We start from the raw sequence: 27,804 nt of genomic DNA on the forward strand, positions 1-27,804 counted from the left end.
GAGAGAGAGAGAGAGAGAGAGAGAGAGAGAGAGAGGGCGAAGGTTGCTGGGAAAGTGGGGATTTTGCGAATGAGGAGGAGGGAGATGGGATACGGGAAAGTGAGCTGACAAAAGAGGCTGTGGGAACGAATGAAAATGAATTATATCAACAAAGATCAAAAGAATAAGATAAACAAGAGAATCTATGATTTATAGAGCTGAAAGGTAACAGACTGACACCAAAGGATTAAGCTGCTGTACCTGTCGATATTCATATGGTGAGGAATGTTCCAATATTTTCACCAAAACATCAATGAAAGTATTCTAAAAACTGGAACAAGAGACAAGAAATCCATTACCCTAATGTCGACTGTATAAAAACTCCAGCACGATCACGACTTCTTTTAGATATCGGATTTCCCGTATTTTTTACTTTTATTTTGTCTTGAATGATTATCCAACCATTTCTTTTGCGTCGGCAAAGGTGAGACATCCTCCAGAAACGTCTTTTAATCTTTCCTTACCTTTCTTTTCTTGCAGTTGCAGAAGTGAGTATATCTTTCTCTTCCTACGTGATGAAAAAAAGTATTTAAGGCTCAGGGAAAGTAATTATCCTTATACCAAGATATTTCTGTCAAGGAAAAAGACAAAAATAAATGTACCTCATTGTTGACAACATATCCCATGCCATAATGCAGCAGAGAACCACAGAGCTATCATTAAAAACAAAATAACATTCACACTAGTGCTATTATTCTTTGTGTACAGAAAAAAGTCTCTACCACAAATTATATTTCAGGAAAAGGATCCTAGGAGGATGTGATAAAACTAATAGAAATGATGATGATGTTGATCATAATATTAGAGATCGTCGGGATGACGATGATGAAAAGATGATAATTGATTACTGAAGTAGTAATCATTGAGCTCATTTCCAATTAGGCATAAGAATGCAAATGCAGTTACAGTGTTATATAGATCCTTTCCCTTCAATATAGAGACTGTCGTGTAGTTTTTCAGTGATATAGTTACAGTGTTATATAGATCCTTTCTCTTGAATATCAAGACTGTCGTGTAGTTTTTCTGTGATTACTGGCCGCAATAACAAAACTGTTTTCAACTGGAAGATGCATTACTGCTGTTGAGCAATGCCTGACAAAGCACGACCTTAAAAGTAGCTGGTACACCTATATAAGAATAAATAAAAGTATATCACATTTTCTGTAAGTTTAGAGGGAACATTTTTCAAAACTAACGTAAAACATCAGAGGAAATGATTCATTCTGTATTTTTTTTTTTTTTTTTTGTCCCAGACAAAATGCAGAGTGAAGTTTGTATACATGATTGTAAGGAGGGTATCAGTTCAAACCATCAACAAAGGAAGAACATACTTTATGCTGCTTCTTTTTTCTAGCCCACTTCGTTTTAGAGGTCACCACTGACATTGCCGCAGTACCGAGATTTAATTATTCTACGCCGATTTCCTTACTTACTGGAGTTTTCTGGCGAGTCCTTGGTAGCTAAAACAACTTACACAACGGTGAAGGGCAATTTCCCTCGTAATTTACCCTCATTATCTTTAATTGAAGGACAGCATTTTCACTTCAGCTTTGTACAACAATGAAAAGCAATTTACTGTTTTGTGAGTTTAACGGGTCGTGGATCATTTCCCAAATGACGTCTTCATTTTCGTTCACTTTTTTCCTTTTTTTTCGTCCACCGCACTGAATTTTCCCAGTCACACGCACCAGAACATAAATTCGAGGACGTTTTCAAGTCTTTATCTCGGGAATACGTCCACTAAACCAGTCAAGTTACAAGAAATCATAAGGTCATTCAAACGAATAAATTACGCAAGTTTTTTCTTTAGCTCTACAACTACGACGCCAGACTTAAAGATAAATCGATGGGACTAGCAAAGTCTTGTTCACCCCTGGGGCTGATAGTAGACGCCATCACTTTCATGCTGTAGGATAACAAACGCGCGCCGGAATGCGAAACCTCCTTCTCGGGTTCCTTAGGCCAGGGGATCACTTTGCGCTTCACAGAAAGGTCGATGGGTTCCTTCTGCTCGTCGTCTGTCTCGTCTCCTTCCAATAAACACGAGAAGGACTCGGGAGTTCCGGTGGGGAAGCATCCATCGGCAATTCCTCCTACGCTGTGTCTCCTTGCTTCTAAGTGGGGTCTTTCGCTCTTTTCCTCTTTCATGGGAGTTTTCCGCGTGTTTTCAAACGCTGGGGTATATGAGGAGAGCTTCTCTGGGAGTGGTGAGTGGGAGTTTTCATAATCGTAGCCGAAAATTTGAGAGCAATCGTTCGTCGCGTTCAGATGAGATTGGGTGGGCGACGTCAATCTCGGAGAATGAGTCTGATAGTGGGAGGAGGAGGAGGAGAAGGAGGACGTTTGTAAAGGTACTGCGAAAGGTGGCGGCGTCGCGATGTTCAAGATCGAGTACAAATAAGGATAGAGGGACAGGCGGTAATAGGGAGAACTCGGGTTGGTTAACGCCGAGGTAGTGCGCATGAGTGACCCAAGCTTTGGACCCAAGGGGGAGGCGACGGGCGTCCCCCGATGATCGAGGGAAATTTCCAAGGAATTGTCTGATACATGAGACTCGGGACTGCTCAGCGTTGGGCTGTCCGAATTATTGCTTCCTTCTTTCGGGCTGAGTTGTGTGTCCTCCGCAATCTCGGCATCTCGGTCGATCTTAGTCTCGGTGATCTTGGACGAAAGGTCCTGCAGGTTGATTTTCGCATGTTGTAATGCGAGATTACTTTCACCGTTCTCAGTCGAGGGAGAGAGTGTTTGTTCCTGCAGCAAACAATGGATTTTAAACCAGTTTGACCTTCTGCCATACCTGTAAAAAAGAAAAGAGTGTTAATTTTCAAGTTAAAGTGAATTTGAACTCTAGTAAGATGCACCTGTGACAGGGGAGAGTTGATAATTATTTTCATAGACGATTTACCTCAAAACTGAAACATACTCGTGCCGTTTCACGAAAGCCTCAAAAAACGACCGACCTTGATCCACTCTTGGACATTCCGACGAGGAGGCACTTGCGCAGGCGGCAGGCTTTGCAGGTCGTTCGGTTCTTCTTGCTGATGACGCAGCGGCCTTCGTTTTTGCATTCCCCCAGCGAAGAGACGTTGTTGTACATCCTTCCGAAGAAGGACTGTGATGAAAAAAAAAAAGACAAGAGGCAATCAGAAAGTCTGTTCTGGATTTCTTGTTTGTATAGATTTCCCGACGAGTGGCTTTACAAGGAAATGATTAAGAATAAATGGGGGTAATTATGAATGAAACCAAGACAATAGAATAACGTGGGTAAAACAAGAATTACGCTGTAGGTGCTAAAGTTGGCTTTCTTTCCATTCAGAATGTGTTTTTACACACTATGAAAGAAAAAAAAAAGCGTTGGAATGGCACAGGAAGCCTTATTTATTTTTTTAGCTTCTGGTATTAATCCCTAGAAAACTATTTTCTAAATAAGTAAGGTCATACTAATTATTCTTACGAAATAATTTCTTCTTGTACATAACTGCCAATCATAGCTAATTCTTTTCTAAATAATATCAATGATAGTTGAACTGAATTGAATATAGAATTTAGGCCAAAGGCCAAGCACTGGGACCTATGAGGTCATTCAGTGCTGAAATGGAAATTGACAGTAAAAGGTTTGAAAGGTGTAACAGGAGGAAAACCTCGCAGTTGCACAAAGTTAAGTATACCTTAGTTTAACCAGACCACTGAGCTGATTGACAGCTCTCCCAGGGCTGCCCGAAGGATTAGATTTATTTTACATGGCTAAGAACCAATTGGTTACCTAGCAACGGGGCCTACAGCTTATTGTGGAATCCGAACCACATTATAGCGAGAAATGAATTTCTATCACCAGAAATAAATTCCTCTAATTCTTCATTGGCCGGTCGGAGAATCGAACGCGGGGCCAGCAGAGTGCTAGCTGAGAACGGTACCCACCCCTCCAATGAGGAACTTTGCAGTTGCACGATGAATCAATTGTTAGTAGAGGGTGGAGAGTAAGATGGAAGAAAGAGAATATGAAAGGAGGTATAGTAAAAGGAACAAAAGGGGGTCAATGATAATAAACTCAACACCGACTGGCTAAGCTCTACAAAAGACACTCAAACCACCAGATGTCTTTGTCAGTCTGGGTAACCGTTGCTTTATCATTTATCAAATGTTTTTCTTTAGATACAACTGCGTTTGATGGAGGCGAAGAGCAGCCCAATGCTATTACTTACGTTTTTCTCATTTCACCAAAACCTTGATATGGAAGACTGTCTACCGAGGTCATTCATAATTAACGTGACATAACTTTTTTGGGGGGATATAACCCGGTACTCTGTCATGGTGCTGCGTTTCACATACCTTCATTCTTTGTTGTAGTTGTTACTCATGTAGACTGTACCAATAACAACACACTTCATGAACGTTAAAATTCGAGTTACGTCATATTACATGAAAACGAAAATAACTGGTAATCTTATCGAGACCTGATAATTCTACTTCATTTCCGATGAAAACATACCACTCCCAAGACAATAATATAATTCACTGGCAAAATAAAAACTCTGTAACCCAGTTGATAAGATAGCATTAGAACTGCAAACATATACCACCCTTTAAACCCAAGTGACAATTATGTATTATGCACCTAGTAATTAGACAACTGTGGTGGGATGCAACTAGAATAAAGAAGGTATGGAGTTAGTGACTTCATCCCAGAACTTAGAGGGAGTGACTTTAAAGAGTGTTAACCTTACGCTTTCAGCAAGTCTTCATGGAGTGAGATCTCTAACCCCTTGCCATTTGCACTTCATTGAGAATCATCATAGCTGAGTAACAGCCAGGTACAAAATTTACAGGGGTCTCGTGCTGGTAAGGTAACGTTGTCAGCCAATGGGGATCTTCGCATCAGATGATGAAACCAATCCTTTTCTTTATGAAGCCTTTTTAGAGATGGGGTTGCTGTGCCTACACCCTGCCCCAAGGATGTCACGAGGCACCTGTGCGGATGGCATCTGATCTTTCTCGTTGGTCACCCATCCAGTTAATAACCAGATAGGTCGCTTGTGGCTTTCACTGATTAGGCCTAACTCTTTTTTTTTTTTTAATGTGGAAGGTAGTTTTCAAGAATAACGTTCGCAGATTATGTTAATTAGATATAATGAACAAAAGAAAGGGTCCCATAAAAGCTCAAATACAAATACAATAACTACGGATTTCTTAGTCCTACATCAAATGCATGTTCGTGTAAGGACAGAGGAACTCGTTCTTGAATCCCGTTTCGGAAGACTCACTAACAAGACGTCTGTGGAAGCCACTAAAGGCATTAAAGTTCTTTGCAGCGTGCCTTCGGCCCCTAGCTGCACCTCCTTTCGTTCGCTTTACTGTACCTCCTTTCATATTCTCTTTCTTCCATCTTACTTTCCACCCACTCTTAACAAATGATTCATAGTGCAACTGTGAGGTTTTCCTCCTGCTACACCTTTCAAACTTTTACTGTCAATTTCCATTTCAGCCCTGAATGACCTCATTGGTCCCAGTGCTTGGCCTTTGGCCTAAATTCTAGATTCAATTCAATTTATCAATTCTGTGGAAGGCTTCCCTTCACACCCATTTCTCTTTGCCAGTATTCCAGTCACTTTCCCAAGAAGCTTCCTCATCATTATGCAATAGGTGGCACTTGCATGTATGACCCGCATTTGTCAAAATGTATACACCATCGGGAAAAGCTTCTAGCCGATTTGCAAATGCGGAATTCATTAGCATGGGACTGTTCATAGCTTACTCAGCAACCTCTTATTTTGTTGCTATATACAAACATAATTATCTGTATATACACATACATGGATTTTTTTTTATTATGCTTGCAGTCCCCTCTGTTACCTTAACCTCAGTGCAAAGGTACTATTCCTGTGGAACATTTCCTCCTCCATACATACCCTAAACATCCTGGTCAGCCACTTAATCGCACTATCACACCGTACCGCAGAGTCTCACTTGTAATCACATCAATTCCTGACGTATTTTTTTTCCCCCAAACTCTTAATTGCCCTCTTTCCTCTCACAAGCATTCTCAGACTGACCCTCAGTTCAGCTCTTCCTCTCTTCTAGCTTCAATACTCAACAAATATACTGAAAAATATCAAACTTGAAGGCAAGACTGATCTTTCTCACTACCTTGCAGCCCTCACAGGTGAAGGCACCGAAGTGGAAGCCAGCAGCCAGTTCCCCGCATACTCGACAAAGCTGATTCATGGCTAAAACGACTGGCTGGCTGCTCCCTTGGTGTCAGCTCTCCGGAGTCTGGGAACGTTTATTGGTTCTCTGGAAACATTTTAAGCTAGGTAAAGGTTTTAGATAGTAATGAAACACTTGCTTGTAATTTTCACGAGCTAGCATAAGTAAGTGAAAGGTCATATATATATATATATATATATATATATATATATATATATATATATATATATATATATATATATATATATATATATATATATATATATATATATATATATATATATATATATATATATTAGGCTTCCGTGTTATAATACCAGTTCTTGTCCCTGATTGCAATACGTACCCAATAACTGAAATGCAATATGGACGTATTGCGCATAAAAGATTTCTTTGCAGTTACGAATAACATTCAAAGAAACAAAACAAAAAATCATATAACTTTATAAATTTTTCTAAACCCAAAGTTAGACAACAAAACGAAATGTTCAAAGGCAATGATTGAGAAATCGTAATACCTTACTGTTTTATTCGACCTCTTTAGAATCCTTGGGCCGAGAGGAATGCATGTTTCTTCACTGATGCCATCGTGCAGATTACCACCGTCAAGATGTACGCAGACTCTGTAATGTTAACATCATTAATATCAATTTTATCATAATAAAAGAAAAAAATATCAATTATCATTTTTACTGGTGACCGTAGCAAGCGCTGGTGCCAGGTGACAATCCCCAATAACTTGGGAGTTGTTCCGTGCAAATTTCGATACGACTGCCAAAAGCTCCAGAATTTATTCAAGTTTAAGCCTGTGTAAGCAGAAAATGAAAATTCGAATGCTAACATTGTCGAAAATCAGGGGCGTCATTTAGGGGGGGCTGGGAGGGGCAACTGCTCCCCCCAAGCCTCTACTTGCCCCCCCTCACCCCCCAAGCCCCATGAAGTAACAGCAGCTGGTTTTCCATTATTCCCACGATATTCAAATGTGTCATCACAAGTTATGTCTATCTATCTACTTTATGTGCCTCGAAAAGCACATAAAATAGCTCAAAGTTAAGTATATCTTAGTTTTACCAGACCACTGAGCTGATTAACAGCTCTCCTAGGGCTGGCCCGAAGGATTAGACATATTTTACGTGGCTAAGAACCAATTGGTTACTTAGCAACGGGACCTACAGTTTATTGTGGAATCCGAACCACATTATAGCGAGAAATGAATTTCTATCACCAGAAATAAATTCCTCTAACTCTTCATCAGCCGGCCGCGGGAATTGAACTCCGGCCCATCGAATGACAGTCTGAAGCTCAACCGACTCGGCTAACAAAGGGCTAAAAAATAGCTCAAAATCAAAATAACCCCAGCTGATTAGGCTCGCCAAATCGTCTTTGCCCCCCCCCCCTCCCCGCAACAGAAATCTGAAATGACGCCCCTGTCGAAAATCGCATCTAGTAACAATGCACTTTTTGCCTTGTGAGCTGCCAAGAATGTGCCTTCGTATGACAACTTTTGTCGAGCGCGAAATGAACAATTTGAAGGCTCTATCTGAGCAAGCTGGGCGGCTCAGCCAATCAGAGCGCAAGACGAGAGTATGCATCAGCCAATCAGCGAATGTTTACATCAGTCTTCGTCTTTCTCGCCTCGTGTGTTGGAAGTTATAACCTGGTTACCTCATAATTTGTCTTTTTTTTTTTTTTTTTTTGCAAGTGTTATACCGAATTAAGACTCTTTATTATCACCATAATGGAGCCTAAGCATCAGCGGTCTGTTGGTGTCCGTGAGGACGTATAAAGGAGTATGCTGCTCAGCCACAAAGAAGCAAAGATAAAAGTTTGCCCAGCACGTCCAAGGAAGCAGAAGTTGCTCCTGACGCCATGGCAATCATCGAACTTGGTGATAATGTCACTATAACTCCTTTGGAAAATATAAGGAAGTTCTATGGTTCCTCAAGGAAGGTAAGGGATCAAAGCAAAATGTAAGGTTTAATGCGCCAGATAAACATGATAACAGCTCTGACAGTGGTGACACTGGTTTTCACTCTCGACAAAGAAAGGATCGCTATCACAGAAACATAGGCCCATTCGTAGCATTCTACGGAATGATGGTGATTCTGATTATTATTTAGTTATATATTGCGGACTCTGATGAAGAGAATGTTGATGATCCTAGTGCTGTGATTTTGAATGAGGATATACTAGAGTATAGGCCTATGAATGATGACAGACATGGTAGTGAGGGATCTTTGTTGGAGGAAAGTGGTGCGCCTATGGGCAGTATTTTAGGGACCTGGTCATTTCGGCCGTAGCGTCCAAAGTGGCAGACGGCCGAATGGGTGTATATAATATTTTGATCCCGAGGGGCTAGCACTAAACACGGCGTCCCAGGGAGCTTCCGCCATGTCTTACGGCCTAAACCTCATATGGCCTAAAGTTGTGACTGCCTAACAGGTCCACGGCCGAAAATATTACGGCCTAATCGTCCCGAACTCGTATTTTAGTGGAAGAAAAAACTGATGCTTCGGTGGAGGAGGAAAGTTTTGTTAGCATTGTTGTGATGGACAACATTAGTGTTAGTGATGTGGTGGAGGAGAGGACTGTTAGGGGTGATGATGTGATGGAGGATCGAGATGTTGGTGATGTTGTGAGTGCCAGCAGTGTTAGTGGTGAGGGGGCCAAGAGTGCCAGGGTAGGGGGGTTCGTGACTGATGATGCAACTCTAGAATAGGCCTCTGTGACAGAAGAGCCTGTTTTCTCTCCTGATAGAGGAAGAAAAAAGGGCAAGGAAACCATCCACCAGGAAAAGTGTGAAGAAAAAACTCAACGTGGGTGAGGAATACATCAGCCGCTACAGTAAAAAAGTAGTGCTGAAAATGGGAATGCGACTCCAGTGCAGTGATGGGTGTTGTAAAATTGTTGGTAGAGAGCGGTGTCAAGCAGCAGTTTTTGATGAGCATTGGGCCATTGGGGACTACAATCTCCAGACTGCGTACTTCTTAGGTTGCATTGAAAAGCAGCCAACCCCTGCAACAGCAAAAAGGAAGGCTTTTACAGCAAAGTACAAGGTTCAAAGACATAATGGAAAGATCCACGTGTGTAGAAAAGCCTTTCAGTCTATTCATGGCATATCTTCAAAGGGAGTGGAATATTTAAAAAAAAAAAAAAACAAAGAAACCGACAAAGGAACTCCAATTGTGGATAAGAGAGGAATTAAGCCTAGTCCAAAGCGGCTACCAGACGAGGTTGTAGCCGCGGTCCATGACCACATCCAACGATTACCAGTGTAGCGCAGTCACTATTGTAGAGCCAAATCGGAAAATAGGCAATATTTGCCGTCAAGATATAATGTAAACATGCTGCACCTTATGTATTTGAACAGAATGAGGGAATTCCATCCTGAAATTCCGAGGTTGACGTTCAAACACTATTATAAAATCTTAACAACACACTACAACATAGGAAAGGAACCTGCAAGCAAGGATCTATGTAATGTTTGTGTCAAGTTAAAGGATGCAATACAAAGTGCAGAAAACGCCGCCCTTGATGTTGCACCCATGGAACAGGAGCTTGAAAATCATCGGCAGAGGAATAATGATGCATTTAATTATATGCGTCTGTTGTCTCCAGACACAGATCTTGATACCATCGTGCTCTGCATGGATTTACAGAAGGTCTTACCTTGCTCTAGGCTATCTGTGGGGGAGGCCTTCTATAGAAGAAAGCTCTCTATATACAACACGTGCATCCATGACTTAAAGGTCGAAGCCACATGTTTTTATGGCCTGCAACATGAGCACGTAGAGGGCCATCAGAGATAATCAGCTGCTTGTTCAAGTACATCGCAGAGAATGTGCAACTGGATCCCACCAAGCCAAAAAAAAAAATAAAATGTACATTTTTGCCGACAACTGTGTTGGACCATATGAAAATACCTGAGATTGATTCACTGCAAGTATTTGGAGCGCACTGAGATGTCATACTTAGTTTCTGGACATTCGTACATGGCATGCGATCGCTCTTTTGGTATTGTTGAAAAGGTTATTGCAAACTCTGGAAAATTCAAGAGGAGCATTTTCATGAAATCAAATTCCCCCCATACATAATGGAGAGGAAGACTTCAAAGAAAGATTTTATGGAGATATTCACCAACAAAAAAAGCAATAAAGCGTTCGGCCTCTGAGAAGCAGTTCCTTAATCCTTCCAATATTGTTGTTGTGAAGGATTACCCTCTTGAATCCCTCCTTAAGGCTGGCTTCAATGTTACTGATGCTGAAGCAACGAGAGTGAGTGTGGTGCCTGGCAGAAAAACTTTAAAGCAAGACAGACTGTTTGATCTGAGTGGGCCCCTCAAGATGAAGTAGTCACATGACCTCACTATTGTTAAAAACAAGCTCCGCGACATTGAATACCTAACAGACAATTTCTTGGTAAAGGAAGGATGGTGCAAGGTGGCTACGAGATCTGATTGCCAGTCAACATACAGTGAAGGTGTTCATTTTACCTCCTGATCATCCTTCAGCAACGGTTAAACTTCTGGAAGATTGTGAGGTGGTCAGGTTCTTCCCTACAACTTCTTCCAACTAAGTTACTGAAGTCAGGCCCGCTCCCCTCCCCCCTCCCCCCCTGACGACTTGGAACGAAAAAGGACTGTGGGTAATGGATAACTGTACAAAACCAAGAAAAAACGAATAATAGATGCCATTCTAATAATCAAGACCATAGGTTCTACAGTCTTGCAGACCCCCTCGTCAATAAGGTAAATGCAGGTTTTTGTTTATTATTATTGCATGTCAGGTGTTATAGGATATTAATATTTCTATATTTTCCATTATTTATTATAGTATGGATTGAAAATAAATATAAACACAAAAAAAAATCATCCGCTGAAATTAACATGCTACAGATACATTTACACACACTCCATTACCATACATGCGTTAACAAAAATATTCAAACAATGCTCACAAACATATTTTTGGAGAGCTAAAACATTGCCAAGCAACATGCAACAAATTTTTTTGAAAACTTTATCGGTTCAAGAAATATAAAAAAAAGGTACCGAAAAAACGTAAAAAAAAACAAAAACAATCACTGTTTACGACTTCAAAATACGTTCAGTTTTAATTTCAAAGGTATCATCGTGAAGAACTTTTCTTTTTCTTTCAGAATCACTGATTTTTTTTTTCTTAAATATCAACGATACTTTTCATCTTGAAAAATACCGTAGAAAAAATGTTGTAAACGTAAAAAAAAACAAAAACAATCACTGTTTACTACTTCAAAATACGTTCAGTTTTAATTTCAAAGGTATCATCGTGAAGAACTTTTCTTTTTCTTTCAGAATCACTGATTTTTTTTTTCTTAAATATTAACGATACTTTTCATCTTGAAAAATACCGTAGAAAAAATGTTGTAAACAATGTCGCTATCGGAAAAAGTACTTGCAATTAGCTCGTAATATCATGTTGTGTTTCGTTCCTCCGCCCCCCCCCCCCAAAAAAAAAATGCAAAGCGCCATAAAGTAGATAGATTTTGCTTAGTATTGCAACAAAAATCACGAAAATATCTTGAAAAATGACTGAGATATCGCTGTTTGAAAATTGGAAGAATGACTGAGATATCGCTGTTTGAAAATTGCGAATTTGCAAACTCGATTTCTGGCGTTATTTGGATTTTTAGAAAATTGCGAGAGCCTTCGTATTGTGAAGGCCTAAGTTACTACTGTAGAGGGTAAGACAGCCCCCTTTCCTCTTCCCGCTGTCTTCATTCTCTGTCTAACCCTTTCCATTTTCTATCCTCTCTCTCTCTCTCTCTCTCTCTCTCTCTCTCTCCTTTCTCTCTACAATCATAATAATCTTCATTTTCTATCTCACCCTTTCCGTCTCTCTCTCTCTCTCTCTCTCTCTCTCTCTCTCTCTCTCTCTCTCTCTCTCTCCTTTCGAAGAGTACAATCATAATAATCTTCATTCTCTATCACACCCTTTCCGTCTTTCCATTTTCTCTCTCTCTCTCTCTCTCTCTCTCTCTCTCTCTCTCTCTCTCTCTCTCTCTCTCTCTCTCTCTCTCTCTCTCTCTCTCTCCTGTCGAAGAGCACAATCATAATAAAAGAACTTATCCAACAACCGTGATGATAACACAATACAGGAACATCTTAACAAGGAAACAAACTATTCCATCAACGAGTGAAAAAAAATATGCGGAAAAACTTGATCTTTTTATGAGAATGCAAAGTCGAAGGGTGTGTGTGTGTGAGAGAGAGAGAGAGAGAGAGAGAGAGAGAGAGAGAGAGAGAGAGAGAGAGAGAGAGATTAAAAAACTGTGAAGAAGTTCCATCGATATGTATCCCCCAAAACTCGATATTATACGTATTTCGATTTTACTACCTGTTTAGCGAAAGAAAATTGCACCACACCTGGGAACAAGAATAAATTCAAATAAAAGAGGCAAAGCAGCAAATGTTATAGAGCTCGGGAGGTGCTGTTGCAAAGATTATACCTCCAACCCCCATTCTAACTGTACTTGATACTTCCTAGTATGTCTCTGCTACTACTACGAATATTATTCTCATTAGACCCGTTTCAAAGGCAAATCCTTATTACTACTACTATATCTATTTTTCTCATTCGAGCCGTTTCAAAGGCAAATCCTTAATACTACAACTACGTTTCTCATTCGAGCCGTTTTAAAGACAAATCACTACTACTACATCTATTTTTCTCATTCGAGCCGTTTTGAAGGTGAATCTTTATTACTACTACAGCTATTATTTTCAGTCGAGCCGTATGAAAGGCTACTTACCACTGCTATTACCACTGCTGCTGCTGCTGCTAATACTACTACTGCTAATAATAATCATAATAATAATCTCACTAGTGCAGTTTTAAAGGAAATCCCTACTGCCACTACAAATATTATTCTCATTCGAGTCGTTTTAAGGGAATATCCATATGACTACTAACACTAATACTACTACTACTCAGAAACAAAAAGTCGCAACATCTTCCGACCGATAAAATCATGAGGAGAAAGCAGGGCGGTGGGCGAACCCTCGGAAAAGGCTGACCCCGCTTGGTGGCTTTTCCAGACAACGAATCTCTTTCCTATCATATAAGGGTAACCAGTTGACGGGCGGAAAAATTGAGACGTGCTCAACTCGAGACTACCAACTAGTTCCCGGCAATGGTGGGCATCAGTTACATGTCTGGGAAGAAGAAGAAGAATACAGAATTTAGGCCAAAGGCCAAACACTGGGACGTATGAGGTCATTCAGAGCTGAAACGGAAATTGACAGTATAAAGGTCTGCAAGAAGTAATAGGAGGAAAACCTCGCAGCTGCGCTATGAAACAGCTTTTAGAAGAGAGTGGAAAGTCAGATGGAAGGAAGAAAATATGAACGGAGGCACAGTAAAAGGAATGAAAGGGGTTGCAGCCAGGGACGTTAGATGTCTGAGGAAAGGTGAGATAAGTGGTGCAAGAGAGAAACAAAATATCTTCTACCTCCTTTCATGCCATAAACGCCGCGAGACATTTCACTACACGCGAGGGAGAGATAATCTTCAAGAAGACCGGCTTCCGAATCGCCCTCAACAGGAACCTAACGGTTACTGAAGTTTGAGCTTTTGAGCACAAGACCAGTAGGGTGTTTCTTGCTTAACACGGTTCCTTCCAGGATATCTCCTGCGTCCTTACATCCCTTTCACTTACTTTCCATATCCAGTTCATGCTTTGCTGTATAAAATGAGGACTGGGCCCCGGGCCAGATTTAATTTACTTTCCTTCATGATGGCAGTTAACACCATTGCATCATAATTATTATTATTATTATTATTATTATTATATTATTATTATTATTATTATTCAGAAGATGAAACCCATTCATATGGAACAAGCCCACAGGGGCCATTGAATTGAAATTCAAGATTCCAAAGAATACGGTCCTCATTAGGACGTAAGAGAAGATAAAGGGAAATACAGAAAAACAGAGATCTCACCTATTAAAAAGAAAAAAAAATTAATAAATTAAAATGCCAAGAGAATAGCATTAGTGTAGTAATGCATTGCATCTTCGCTTGAACTTTTGAAGTTCAAATTGCACGATATCCTCAAGGTCCAACGGTGTGAGGAATAAAGGACCTCTGGAACTGAGAAGTTAGACAGCGAGGGCCATAAAGGATAGTAAAGCACATTAGTCCGAAAGTCCAACGCCGTTAACGCATTTAATTCGTGGATCATGCTTTATGATAACATTAAAATCACCTGGCAGTGGAACAATCACATTAGTTATAATTATAAGGAGAAGAATGATGATTTACTAAGCAGAATCTTTCACCTGACAAGACCCTGACCTTAACTATCTATAGTTAATAGTATCATGACACCACCTTAGCTAATGATGCTAAACAATTAACTTAGGAAATTATTCCTTTCTTACACAAACCAGGCCACTTTAGACCTGTCTCCAAAACAAAAGGACGTGGATTATCGAAGGATATAGACTCCTTTCTGATGTAATGCCCCATTGTATGACCACAGTTTAGACTAACTAGAAAGCGTGATAAAATCACGATAAATTCTACCAAAAAAGAACACGTTATTTCACGGAAGAAAAGATATAACGTTGGACTTGCGTTGAAGTTGAATTTGCATACGAAATATTAAGAACAAACGTCGTTTGCTTAGACTGTGCTTGGAGATCAAGGACCCGCCGGTCCTTCTGAACACAATAGTCGACTACATAACGATCAAGCATGACGTCCATCTCACAAATGAGTCTCCAAGTACCGTGGCTAATTGCAGAAATAAACGGCACGCGGTAAGTGGTGAAAGGCTCGGAGAGAGAGAGAGAGAGAGAGAGAGAGAGAGAGAGAGAGAGAGAGAGAGAGAGAGAGAGCTGTAAGTACTCAGATAATTGTCTCGCTTGTAAAAAGAAGAAGAAGAAGAAGACTATTTGTTTTCTACATTATCTGTCTCAAGCATAATTGAGTATTGCTTCTCAGACCTGACCCCCAATAACAGGTCATAAATTTCGTGAGTTCATGACTTGGTCCAACTCGCGGCGGCTGTAATATTTTTATGGTCTCGTACGACGAGGCCCGAAGTCCGTTTCCTGATGGCTTCCTTAAAGGTTTTCCGGATTTCAATCCTAATAATGAATCGTAATAAATTCCAAACTGAATTTTTTTTTGTTAAATGAAAACATAGCCTTATTATCTTTGCGTTTACTTCGTGCATAGGAAGTGATTCGCCTTAGAGGCTTTGAAAGGATTTGAATCACGAGCAGAAGATAATGATTAGTCTAGAAAAGGGTTAATGATATTATTTTACGGGTTCTTGAAATGAATTTGCTGGTGGTGTTACACCTCAGAAGAGCTTAGGGTTGTCATTTACTTTCTTTGTTGTTATTATTATTATTTTTTTTTTCTTTTGTCTATCACAGTCATCCTATTCGACTGGGTGGTTTTTATAGTGTGGGGTTCCGGGTCTCACCCTGCCTCCTTAGGAGTCCATCACTTTTATTTTTATTATTATTATTATTATTATTATTATTATTATTATTATTATTATTATTATTATTATTATTATTATTATTATGTGATTTTATATCATCACTTTCTCGTGATCTTAAATGGAAAAATAAAGTCCGCAGTAGTATGTATGTAGGATATTGCCATACACAGGATGCTTTCGCCAACTTGGTCAGTTGGCCTCTTCAGCCTATTATTATTATTATTACTATTATTATTATTATTATTATTATTATTATTATTATTATTATTATTATTACTGGAAAGAGAAACCCACAAGATTCCTGTGTATAACTTGTTTACTTGTAAATATTTACATGTTACTTCTAAACTCGAGTACTTTCAGGTCCTAACTGTGACCCTTTTTCAAGAGATGAGGTAGTCAGGCTGGTTCAAGGCCCAGCAGTCTTCTGGAACTTCTTCTCCCTGTGCTGTCATTTATATGATGGCTGTCCTGGTTTCATATAAATGACAGCACAGGGAGAAGAAGTTCCAGAAGATTGCTGGGCCTTGAACCGTCCTGACTATCTCATCTCTTGAAAAAGGGTCACAGTTAGGACCTGAAAGTACTCGAATTTAAAAGTAACATGTAAATATTTACAAGTAAACAAGTTATACACAGGAATCTTGTGGTTTTCTCTTTCCATCTTCAGAAGAAAACTGAAAGAAGTTTTTGTTTGATTATTATTATTATTATATGTGGTTACTGAAGCGCAAAAACAGACCTATATAAATTTCAGTAGAATGATTGGGAAATTACGCTCCAACCTTAGGGAACTTGCAAGCACAAAGCAGCTGTAGAACAAACCCACTCGCCATTTTGCGACCCACTAAAAAAAAAAAAAAAAAAAAAAAAAAAACTAAATGCCCTCGGGTGTTTCTAAGGCCCAGAGATCCGTCAGCATTAACTTCTCATACTCGGGAGTCTTCTAGCCTCATTTCACTCGACATTCTTCTGTTAACCCCAGTTTAGAGATCATTATGTCAGAGGGACTTCAACTGGAGCGTCGTCCCGCGCGCACTGCAATTTCGTTTGGAAGCATAAGTGGTCGTTACAAGCTCTGCATTACAAATAACCGCTCGTCCGTAATTGATAGGTCTCGTGGACCATTTCGTGATGAGAGGCTTGTCGTAATTTGCTTTCGTGACGTCGCATCAAAACTCTCTCTCTCTCTCTCTCTCTCTCTCTCTCTCTCTCTCTCTCTCTCTCTCTCTCTCTCTCTCTCTCTCTCTCTCTGCCAAGTGCGATCAGATAGGGAATTTGGAAAGAAAATGCAGAGTTGTCATGTATCAATTTCAAAACTCGATGGAGGTGTATATATACAACGGAATGAACTTCTGATTAATCTGAGAGCACATCCAAGTAAGCATTACGAACACTACGGAGATAACTATTACTGCAAAAGGTGTCTCTACTGTTTGCAGCCTCTAAATCGATGACCCACAAGATTACAGTAGACCACCGAAAAGGAACCAGAGCTACGAGTATATCTTTAAATTTTAGCCGCAATATGGTTTTATTCATTTTATCTCTTACACAGATACTAAATTGTGCTACAGGCTGCTCCAGGAGCAAAAGCCCTTGCTGGGATAAGCCAGCTCAATCCTCCGGAGCGGGGGACCTGGTGGGAAAGTTTTTGTCATTCCCGTCATGAATATCAGCGAATATTAATTAATATTTGTTTATATTTCAACGAATAACACCAAAAATGGATTACATCTAAACCAGGAAAAGTTGCTAGTCACAGCATATCCTCACAAGAGAACACACAAATAAAAAAAAAGTTTAAAATTTGAGGCAGACAGGGGTATTCTAGAGAGTAAACGAAAGGAGGGATTCACAAAGGCCTTCATTAAACAAAAGGGGAATTATTTCTCACGCTTTATCAATCTCATTTTTAAATTGAGAGGACCTCCTCTTACTCAGCTATTACCTCACTTTCTCATTACGATTTAGGAAGTGGGGTTCGACAGAGATTCAGCCTCTGAATCACTGCTCTTTAAAATGACGGTCAGATTTTTGCCCTCCTTCACTAAGGCGAGCAACGAACGAGCAATGAAAAATACAAAAGGAAGATTAGGATCACCCGTTATAGTGTGGTGCAAACAGGGATTTCATTTTCAGTCAAGCCTTGTTTGCCAGTGACTGTCCTGATTAAAGATTATAAAGCTTTGAGCTTAGGTGAGACATTCATTTACCTAAGTTAGAAAAATATAACATTTTTGGTGTAAATATCGCCATTTAATTTAGCACTTTCCTTTGCATGTGTAATTAAAAGCCACACATATGCATACATATTTGCGCAGGTATTGTATCATCATTATGCAAATTATGTGTACATACATAATTGTATATATATGTATGTATGTATACATATACTATATATATATATATATATATATATATATATATATATATATATATATATATATATATATATATATATATATATATATATATATATATATATATATATGGCAAATTACTTTCTCGCCGGGGTTTTAGGATGGGCCAAACCAAATAAACCAAATAATTATTGACATATTTAGCAATAGATTATATTGATTATAATTATGTGCAAATATAGTAGATAAAAAAAATCAGTAAATAATACCAATCGGCTATAAATAGGAGGCTCCGAGGAATAACTTTCCTGAGTCCGTCGTTAGTGAGGAACATTTGCGCGACTCACAACAAATTCCTCAGTTAATGAGGAGGCATTAGGAGGCTTTAATGAGGTCTTGCAAATGCTACACGTCAGAGCACGACTAATGACTGAATTGCTCTCTTGTTAATGTTAGCACTTTACGACTTTGTGTGCTCTCTCTCTCTCTCTCTCTCTCTCTCTCTCTCTCTCTCTCTCTCTCTCTCTCTCTCTCTCTCTCTCTCTCAAGTTAGCAAAAGGAGGATACAATAAGTTGCAATAGATCTCCTTCATGATTATACCAATATTCGAAAAATAAATTAGTTGAAAATTGGACATGGACAGAAAACTATAACACGTATGACAAATTAAACAAAAGAAAATGCCTTCTGTGCATGTATTTGTTTATGCATGAGGTGTTTCTGAGTTTATAATGTAGATGAATGTGTTTATTCAGGTTGCATTCGTCACTGTCAAGACGTCCGAACAAATAGGCCTAAGCCCTGACTTTAATCTTTAAGGGTCAAAGGTCCCCAGCGAGTAGCAAAAACAGGGGACAGGTCATTTCACTCAAGCACAATGTTCTGGAGCAAAAAAACAGACAAAGCAAACAGACGTCTAATCAGCACCCAAGCCCTTTCCACCCACGTAGGACCTGAGGAAAGCTGGCAAATGCCTCCTGATGACTCAGAGGGTAGGCCAATGGGCCAAGCAAAAAACCCATTCTGTCTCACAGGGACAGCAGTGTCACCTGTCAGTAAAAATCTGTCAAGCCCTGAACGGTGCTTGAAGTAGAGACCAAGTAAAAGAAAAGTAGTTAGCAGGTGATTATATTGTGGAAAATGGCTAATAAAAACAAAAGCCGTAATCAAACACAAAGATGATTTAATTTTGTGTACGTTCATATAAGTGGAGCCTCAGACTGATTTCTTACGTACGACAATCTCACCTCCTTTAAGTGGTCTTTCCTTCTCAAACAGAATTGGGGGGGGGGAGAAGAGTGATGTCTGAGGTCCAGCTCCTCTGACAAAAGACAATTAAGTCTTCAGCGAGGCCATAAACAGAGATTGGACGTTGTTTACTCAAGTGAAAGAAGAAGAAGAAGAAGAAGGGCGCACGAGATAAATCACTTTTAGTTTAGTTTACTTGGGTTGAACGTATTCGTGGTATGATGATTAGCAGAGAGAGAGAGAGAGAGAGAGAGAGAGAGAGAGAGAGAGAGAGAGAGGTGGCTAGTTGCTATACGTGAGAGAAATAAATCTGTACATACATTATATACAGTATATGTGTGTGTGTGTGTATGTATGTATGTATGTATGTATGTATGTATGTATGTATGTATGTATGTATGTATTAAGTGTGTTACTGCAGACAGATTTAGCCTGTTATAAGCAGCTTTGTTAGTTCACGCACGAGAACACTCGTATGACACGGGAAATCGGAAGTAATAAAGTAGTAAAAATGTTTATAACCTCATATATATGCTTATCTTTATATTTAGCTACCAAAAGTACAACCCACTTCTCTCTACTCACATACCCGTCAGATTGCCAAATTCTTTCCTGCTCTTTCCAGAGACCTACACTTGTCAGGAATTCAATGTCCGTTGGGAGTTTATCAGTCCTTCACCTACACTTCGGATTCCAGTCAGAAGGGGCACACTTCCTAGGCTTTGTCGAAAGCCACATGGAGCCTGACGTGAAATGAGAAGACCTCTGCCGAAGAATCAACCCTTCATTGAGGATAGCTTACGCTACGCTATACAGGAGGATGGCATAACGGCACTTAGTTGCAGGAGATACACAAAGACCTAAGCCCACTGACAAGGAGTTACTAGTCCTGCGGAACTGCCCCATATACAGCTGCCATCTAGTGGGAAGGCTCATTGTTACATGAGTTGCAAACATTTACTCATTAGCTATTTTGAGTGACACGGTGTCACTAATAGTTTGGGTATTCCAATTATTTCGTGGTTATTTGGTGTCTTGATGCATCCACGTGCAGAAGTACATATATTGGCGTTAACAAAATTTACTGGGTCAGTTAAATTGTTCTTATCAGACTAAAACTCTTACATACCCGCTGTTTTTCAAGTAAATTTCCTACTTTATATTTATAAGTGCCGCTACTCAATTAAGAAACATCAGCCTTTAGAGAAAGTGAAAGTGTGAGAGCACAGAAAATGAAAGGCAAAAACAATAGGTTTAAATGATGAGGGAAGATAACATCCTTGGTGGCTCCCATTGTGGAAACTAAAACTCCAAGCAAAGAATGGGGCAATCAGATGTGCTTGAGCTGGAGCCAGATAGGATAAAACCAGTAGCAAAGTTGAGTCAAAGGGAAACATTAACATTAAGGAGAAAGTTGAAAACGAAACGGTGCGAAGTAATTAAGGAAGATAAAGCTCCGATAACCTTATTTGATATTTCTTCAAGTACTTGGTTGGTTTTTCTGAGACCTTCAAACGTTTCCCATGTGGAGTATTCTGTGGAGTATACGTTTCCCATGTGGAGTAAACTTCAGAACTTAATGTTTGAATGAAAAGCAGAATTATTCTGAGCTCTTTTATTAGACTTCGCGAAATATTGCTGGCAAGTAGCTAGCAACTCTTTCTCCCTCTTACTCTAAGCCGTCAGTGAATCTTTCTGCAACGTGTAGGCTATGCCTCTTCTCAAATATCAGTTGAAATATAAAAAAAAATGATCCCCTTATTCTTTTGATTTCTTAGACTTTAACACGAGTTTTATATACGATCACTTTTTCCATTAATACTACGAGGACAATATTATTAACTCTGTTGAGTTGCGATCATATTTTCTAAATATCAGTGAATTGTATTTTAGATGCTGTGTATCATTTAATTACATCCTAAAACATAGTCTCAAAAAAAATGTTATAATAAAAAGCTGCGAAAATTCGAGAACCAAGAAGATTCTTGACATGGTGTACTGTATTCAAGCAAGCCTTACTTGTGTTTTATTACATGTCGTCACATCGATAACCTTGTCCATAAACTAAAATATTGACCATTCAATTATCCTTTCCCCGTAAGTAAACAAACAGTTCCTCAGACCTGCTGACATTCACCATAAATTCTTGTGTAAAGGAACATTGCTGCCGGTCACTTCACCTTGAGAAGCTTCGATGACAGATTCCTTTTTTTTTTTTTTTTTTTTTTTTTTTTTTTGCAAAAAATTCTGCCGTAGTTGCGACAGAGTTCTAGCTGACAGTTCTTGCAGCAAGAAAATGACAAGATTGAGTATTCATGACAAAACTCGTTCAAAAAATGGCAGATAATTTCGTAAGGTTCCTCTGAGCCGTACAGTCATTGAGAGATATATAGACGAAAGCGGCAATAATTACTGGTCTCCAGTTTGTTTTATGGAATAATGATATCATAATTATCCTCATGTCAATCATTATGGTTATTTTTTATATTTACATAATCATTAAGAAGAGAAAAATGCCAGTTAAGAGAAATTTGTGTTTCTATTATCGTTTCTGTTATCGTAGTAGTACCAGTATTACAATAATAATAGCAATAATAATAATAATAATAATAATAATAATAATAATAATAATAATTATTATTATTATTATTATTATTATTATTATTATTATTATTATTATTATTATTATTATTATTATTATTATTATCATTATTATTATTATTAATGTTCTACAATGAAACCTTGGAAAAACAACAAAAGTTCAACATGATGGCGTGTTGATAGCCACACCTCCGTATCAGAACAGAGAATCGGCATCGTTTGCAATGTCACGAACACGATGACATCTCTGTACCCAAGGTGAGATCACCCGAAAGAGAGAGAGAGGTGTTAGCCATAATCCAGGGAAAATACGTGATACTGGAAGCCAGTGAAAGAACGCAACTGTTGAATACTGTGATAGATATTTCAGTGTTATGTCTTTTTTTTTATTTATTTATGATTTTCATTATAGTTGTTTTCCCTATAATGTTTCGCTCGTCTATTGGCTTCCCTTTTTCTTTGGGGGGGGGGAAGGAAAAACATCATTTCTGAAAATAAATAAACATCCACATGGGTAAAGTGTAAAAATAACTAACAGTATCAAACAGCCCCATCCCCCCCCCAAAAAAAAAATAGAACAGGAACGGAAAATAAGTAAATTATGAAGGTAAATCAATAAATAGGTAAATATGCGCACACATGAAGATTAATATAATTAGAAAATCATAATGCAGTACCGTACCGTTTCAAAGAGTTAATACCCACTATTTTACAGTAAAGAGATATTAGTACAGGTAAAACGAAGAACGCAGATTTAAACGCCAAATTAAAATGGAAATTAACGATGACATAATTCTGTGATAAACAAATCCCTTTGTTTCATTACTGAAGATCTTCGTTTAATAGTGGAGAATATTTTTGACCGATGTTCGAAGACAGTAATTCATTATTTATTACGCCACATACTTTAAATAATTATAACGCTTCATTATTGCATGATATCAACGATTAAAAATTAAGTAAAGATAAATTCTATTAAAACGAAGGAGACCTCCTTCCCAAAACAAAACAAAAAATAAAAAGAATTTGCAAATGAATAAAAGATATTTTATTCCTCGGTAAATTCTTGTGCAAACTCAGCGCCGTCCATCCGAAGCTTAGTCGGTGGTGGGGAATGGAATGTCTCTCTCTCTCTCTCTCTCTCTCTCTCTCTCTCTCTCTCTCTCTCTCTCTCTCTCTCTCTCTCTCTCTCTCTCTCTCGCTTGACACTGTGATGCTCTGATTCCTCCCTCAAATTATGTATGTTTAAGACACTGTCGTGTTTTGCAATGGCGAAAAAAATGAAGCCGCGGACTTTTCCACGCATATTGAATATATTCGTCATACTTGAGAGAGAGGGAGAGTGAGAGTATGCCAAGAATTGTAGTAACAATTTCGTTACAAAATTTCCACTGTCATGTATATAAGTAGTAATTATGCATTTCGAGTTAAACTCCGCCATCTCACTGACAATTCTTTACTCGGCATTCTCTTGTGAAAAAAAAAATTATATTGTTTTAAGTAAAAAAAAAAAAAGACTCTTCAGCTTCCATCCGAACTTAAGAGAGAGAGAGAGAGAGTATGCCAAGAATTATAGTAACAATTTCGTTACATAATTTCCTGTTTCATGTATATAAGTAGTAATTATCCATTTTGAGTTAAACTCCTCTATCCCACTGACAATACTTCACTTGGCATTCTCTTGTGAAAAAATGTATATTGTTTTAAGTGAAAAAAGATTCTTCAGCTTCCATCCGATTCTAGTTTAGATTTCCCCTGTCAAAACAACTGATTTGTGAGTCTGAATATAACCGTTAAGTAGAAGACAATTTCCAACTTACGCATTAAGCTGTATCTAAGATAACGAAAACTGACATCGCATTATGAATCCTTGAATAAAAATAAATTTTAATAAAATCGTTATATATTCTCTGTGGTAAAATCTTCAATTTACTGATAAATTTAACGATCAGTTCCGATTAGTGCTAATATGATAGGGTCAAAATCATTCGCATTATCTGGGTGAATTCGTTTTTGTTATAACCCTTCTTTATTTTTTATTTTCGTTACGGAGTAATTTTCTTTATAATGCACTGTAAGTAAAATGATCAAGTATATTTGTATTTTAGCAAATAAACAATTACGACGGTTATAAAGAGAATATATATATATATAAACAACTCGATCATGACTAACGATTTGATGAATCAAGAGAAAAAATGAGGTAACAAAATGAGTACGAAAACAAGTAAAAAATGCGCCGAAGTTTCTTCGGCGCAATCGAGTTTTCTGTACAGCGTATAATCAAGGCCACCGAAAATAGATCTATCTTTCGGTGGTCTCGGTATAATGCTGTACGAGCCGCGGCCCATGAAACTTTAACCACGGCCCGGTGGTGGCCTTTCCTATATCGTTGCCAGAAGCACGATTATGGCTAACTTTAACCTTAAATATGATAAAAACTACAGAGGCTAGAGGGTTGCAATTTGGTATGTTTGATGATTGGAGGGTGGATGATCAACATACCAATTTGCAGCCATCTAGCCTCTGTAGTTTTTAAGATCTGAGGGCGGACAGAAAAAGTGCGGACGGATAGTTTCTTTTACAAAAAAACTAAAACAGAGAAGCATCATTTACACCAAACTGGCATAAAAGTCATCTGAAGCCATGACAGTGCTACTGCCTTGAGCATACTCCTAGTCATCATGCAAACGAGATCATCAGAATGATCGCTTCATGCTAATTCGAAGTGAACTGAGAGTACAGAGCATTGCGCGCAGTTCATCTGGGGAAATATTACCTTAGGTCCTCGCTTCATCATGACAGTAATAAGCCTTACGGCATAAAGATGCGAAAAAGAAAGAAAAAAAATAAATTCTACTTATCTCCTTATATATTTGTTTAGCAAAGCTGTCTATATTTTCCTCTACAAGTCTCAAAAACTGGTTTCTTCTTAGCCTTTTAACGTGAGATGCCGTTCAGCCATAACAAAATTTTCTTTGCCGAAATAAAATTAGTTTGGAGGATCCATCCCTTTGCAACGGCACATCGTAAGTTACGTAACAGCTTAGATCCGTTTCTGCTTTGGTTTCTTCCCAATTTCACTTTAACAAAATCTGATACCTTTTCTTTTTTACTTGTTTTGACATGGGTCCTTTTTCACAATATATATTTCCAATTACACTTCTAAGTCTTCTTTGAATTACTGTTGAAATATTTATTAATCTTTTCCACAACTTGTCTGGCCAACCCCACGAACGGAGAACGCAGGAGAAGATAAGATTGGTGACTTTCCTAATTGACTGTTAAAGATAGTTAAGAGAAGTGACATTTTGCGGCACGCGGCCTTGGGCGGGGGGGATAGTGGGGTTTTGTCTGGTACTTAAGCGGGAAAAGAACTTATGCTCATTTATGCATGCGTCAAACATAAAAATAAAATGACGATGCTTGTGTTCATATTTCCTTTCAAATGGATAAATGAAAAGGTATAAAAGTAAGATTAATGTCTTCAAGAATATGGTAATCTATGAACACTCGTAAAAATTTTATGTGCTTGACCAGTTTAACAAACAGCGATGCGAATATTCATGAACATAAGAAGTAAATATATAAAAAAAATAGTAAAGTAATTACTACATACATTGGTTTTAGCTCCTTCGTTAAGCTCACTCAGTTTAACATGAAATGAATCTAGGAGATATGAGTAATGTACATCCAACTGCGGGTCTGTCCCATACTTTCGTATCTATTAACCAATGCATGTGAAGGGCTGTCTTATACTAAGAGCTGTGGTACAGCATTTCTTAAAAGAATCTTGAATTACATGTTGCCAATTTTAACGTTGCTTCCACTTACAACAAATACTCAGACTCAAATTTTCCCTTGATGCAAGGAGATCCCGATGAGAGAAACAAGATTGCTTCTTAAGTGTGCGTTGAAGTCTTCATCGCCATGTTCAGCATCTATTCTCGTGCCTTCAGTTCTGGGCACTTTTCTATAACATCTGCACTTATGAAGCTATAGTTACTATTCTGTACACCTAATATACATACATGTGACACTTTACAGCATGTGCTATACACTCGCACTGTCAGAGAAAAAGGAGAAAAACGGAGCTGAGACTCGTATTAAAAATTGTATGAATAACAGATATAATACCTTCCATATTTTCGAAACTGGCCTGTGATGGAATAAAGCCAGTTTCCCAGTAGAGTGACTAGTCGTAGGCATCAGTTTCAAAAAGGATGGATAACAAAACGATGTAAAAAAAAAAAAAGTAAACTCTGCTCCATCACGGCCCAGCTTAGCCACTTCGAAAATATGGAAGGTTTTATCCGTTATTTATACAATATTTTAAAATGGTCCTCAGCCTCCGTTTCTCTTGCTTTTCTCTGACGGCACATGTGTATGACACATGCAGTACAGTATCACACACATGTATGCATGCAAGGTGTACAAAATAGTAATTTCAGTTTCCTAAGTGAAAATTTCCCAGAAAGGTACCAAAAACGCAAGAATAGATTCTGAACATAGCGAAAGATTTCATCGCTTATATAAGAAGCAATTTTGTTTCTCTCATCGGGATCCCCTTGCATTAATGGAAAATCTCTGTCGGGATACTTAAGTGAACGCGTTATATTTGCTTGTATTATAATTTAAAGTTCTTTTAAGAAATGCAGTACTTATGCTATAAGTAGAGAGCAGACCCTTCGCTTGCACTGGCTAATAAGTAAGAAAGTATGGGACAGACCCGTAGTGGAATGTACATTACTCACATCCACATTTATTTAATGTCAGGCTGACTGAGTTTAACGGAGCTACAACCAATGTTACACGCGGTATAATATATATACGAGTATATATATATATATATATATATATATATATATATATATATATATATATATATATATATATATATAAATATACAAATATATGTATATACATATGCATATATATAAATAATATATATATATATATATATATATATATATATATTATATATATATATTATATATATATATATATATATATATATATATATATATATATATATATATATATATATATATATCAGCGTTTTACAAACATAAGTACATTTCAGTATATCATATATCAATGTACTTACCAGTATCACGATGCCTCGAGCATTTTCCATCCAGTTAAAAAAATCCTGTCTATTGCAAACGCACACGCACAAGAAAATATTTCAATAATGTCCTACAATAGACAGCACTGTTCACGAGTACCAGCGAGCTAAAAAAAAAATTATAAAAATGTACAATGAACCATTTCGCGTAAATGACTTCAAAAGTAGGTTTCCCGAACAGACCACGTGAAGACCAGTTAAGTCAACCAGACGCACATGCTCCCTGCGACTACAAAACAATAATACGACGGCTTTCTAATTAAGTGAAGATGAGCCCTCGCTCGCTGGCTAGCTCAACCCGCCGGCGACGTGAGCTAGTCTGACGGAGGGGAGAGAGGAAAAATGTCGTACAGTACGTCCATAGGGTGGTCGAACACGTCCCGATGGCGTTCAAGGTGAAGTTGCGAATGCGGTCGCCGCTTGTGAAGTTCGCGTCACGCTTCGTACTACGTTGCTGCTACTGCGGTGCTGTAGTAGTAGTAGCAGTAGTAGTAATAGTAGCCCTAGTAGTAAGATGCAAGAGGCAGGTGCAATAGCGATGGAGAATTTTGTTTGTTTAGTTTTTACTAACGGTCTTTTAGGGTGAATATACATAATAATGTTAGGTCACGGATACAAAAAAAAAAAAAAAAAAAAATCTTCCTTGAAAGTGAAAGTAGAGATTGTAAATAAAATTGATACATAATTTCTTTGGTAAAAAAATAGAAACAATACATAACAGC

The 27,804-nt window shown here is 38.3% G+C and overlaps 1 protein-coding gene across 1 annotated transcript; it reads right to left on the reverse strand.

The window, feature by feature from the left end:
• LOC136837499 (zygotic gap protein knirps-like) lies at window positions 1-27,689 on the reverse strand. The gene is made up of 5 exons (XM_067102304.1): window positions 27,062-27,689; window positions 6,762-6,866; window positions 6,184-6,330; window positions 3,000-3,151; window positions 1-2,836 (listed from the first exon to the last, which is right to left on the reverse strand). The coding sequence occupies exons 3-5, from the start codon at window positions 6,259-6,261 to the stop codon at window positions 1,858-1,860; spliced, it is 1,209 nt and encodes a 402-aa protein (XP_066958405.1). The 5' UTR covers window positions 6,262-6,330; window positions 6,762-6,866; window positions 27,062-27,689; the 3' UTR covers window positions 1-1,857.
• Between the last annotated feature and the right edge of the window lie 115 nt (window positions 27,690-27,804).

Source organism: Macrobrachium rosenbergii, chromosome 59, assembly GCF_040412425.1.
Source record: "Macrobrachium rosenbergii isolate ZJJX-2024 chromosome 59, ASM4041242v1, whole genome shotgun sequence".
Lineage (NCBI taxonomy): Eukaryota > Metazoa > Arthropoda > Malacostraca > Decapoda > Palaemonidae > Macrobrachium > Macrobrachium rosenbergii.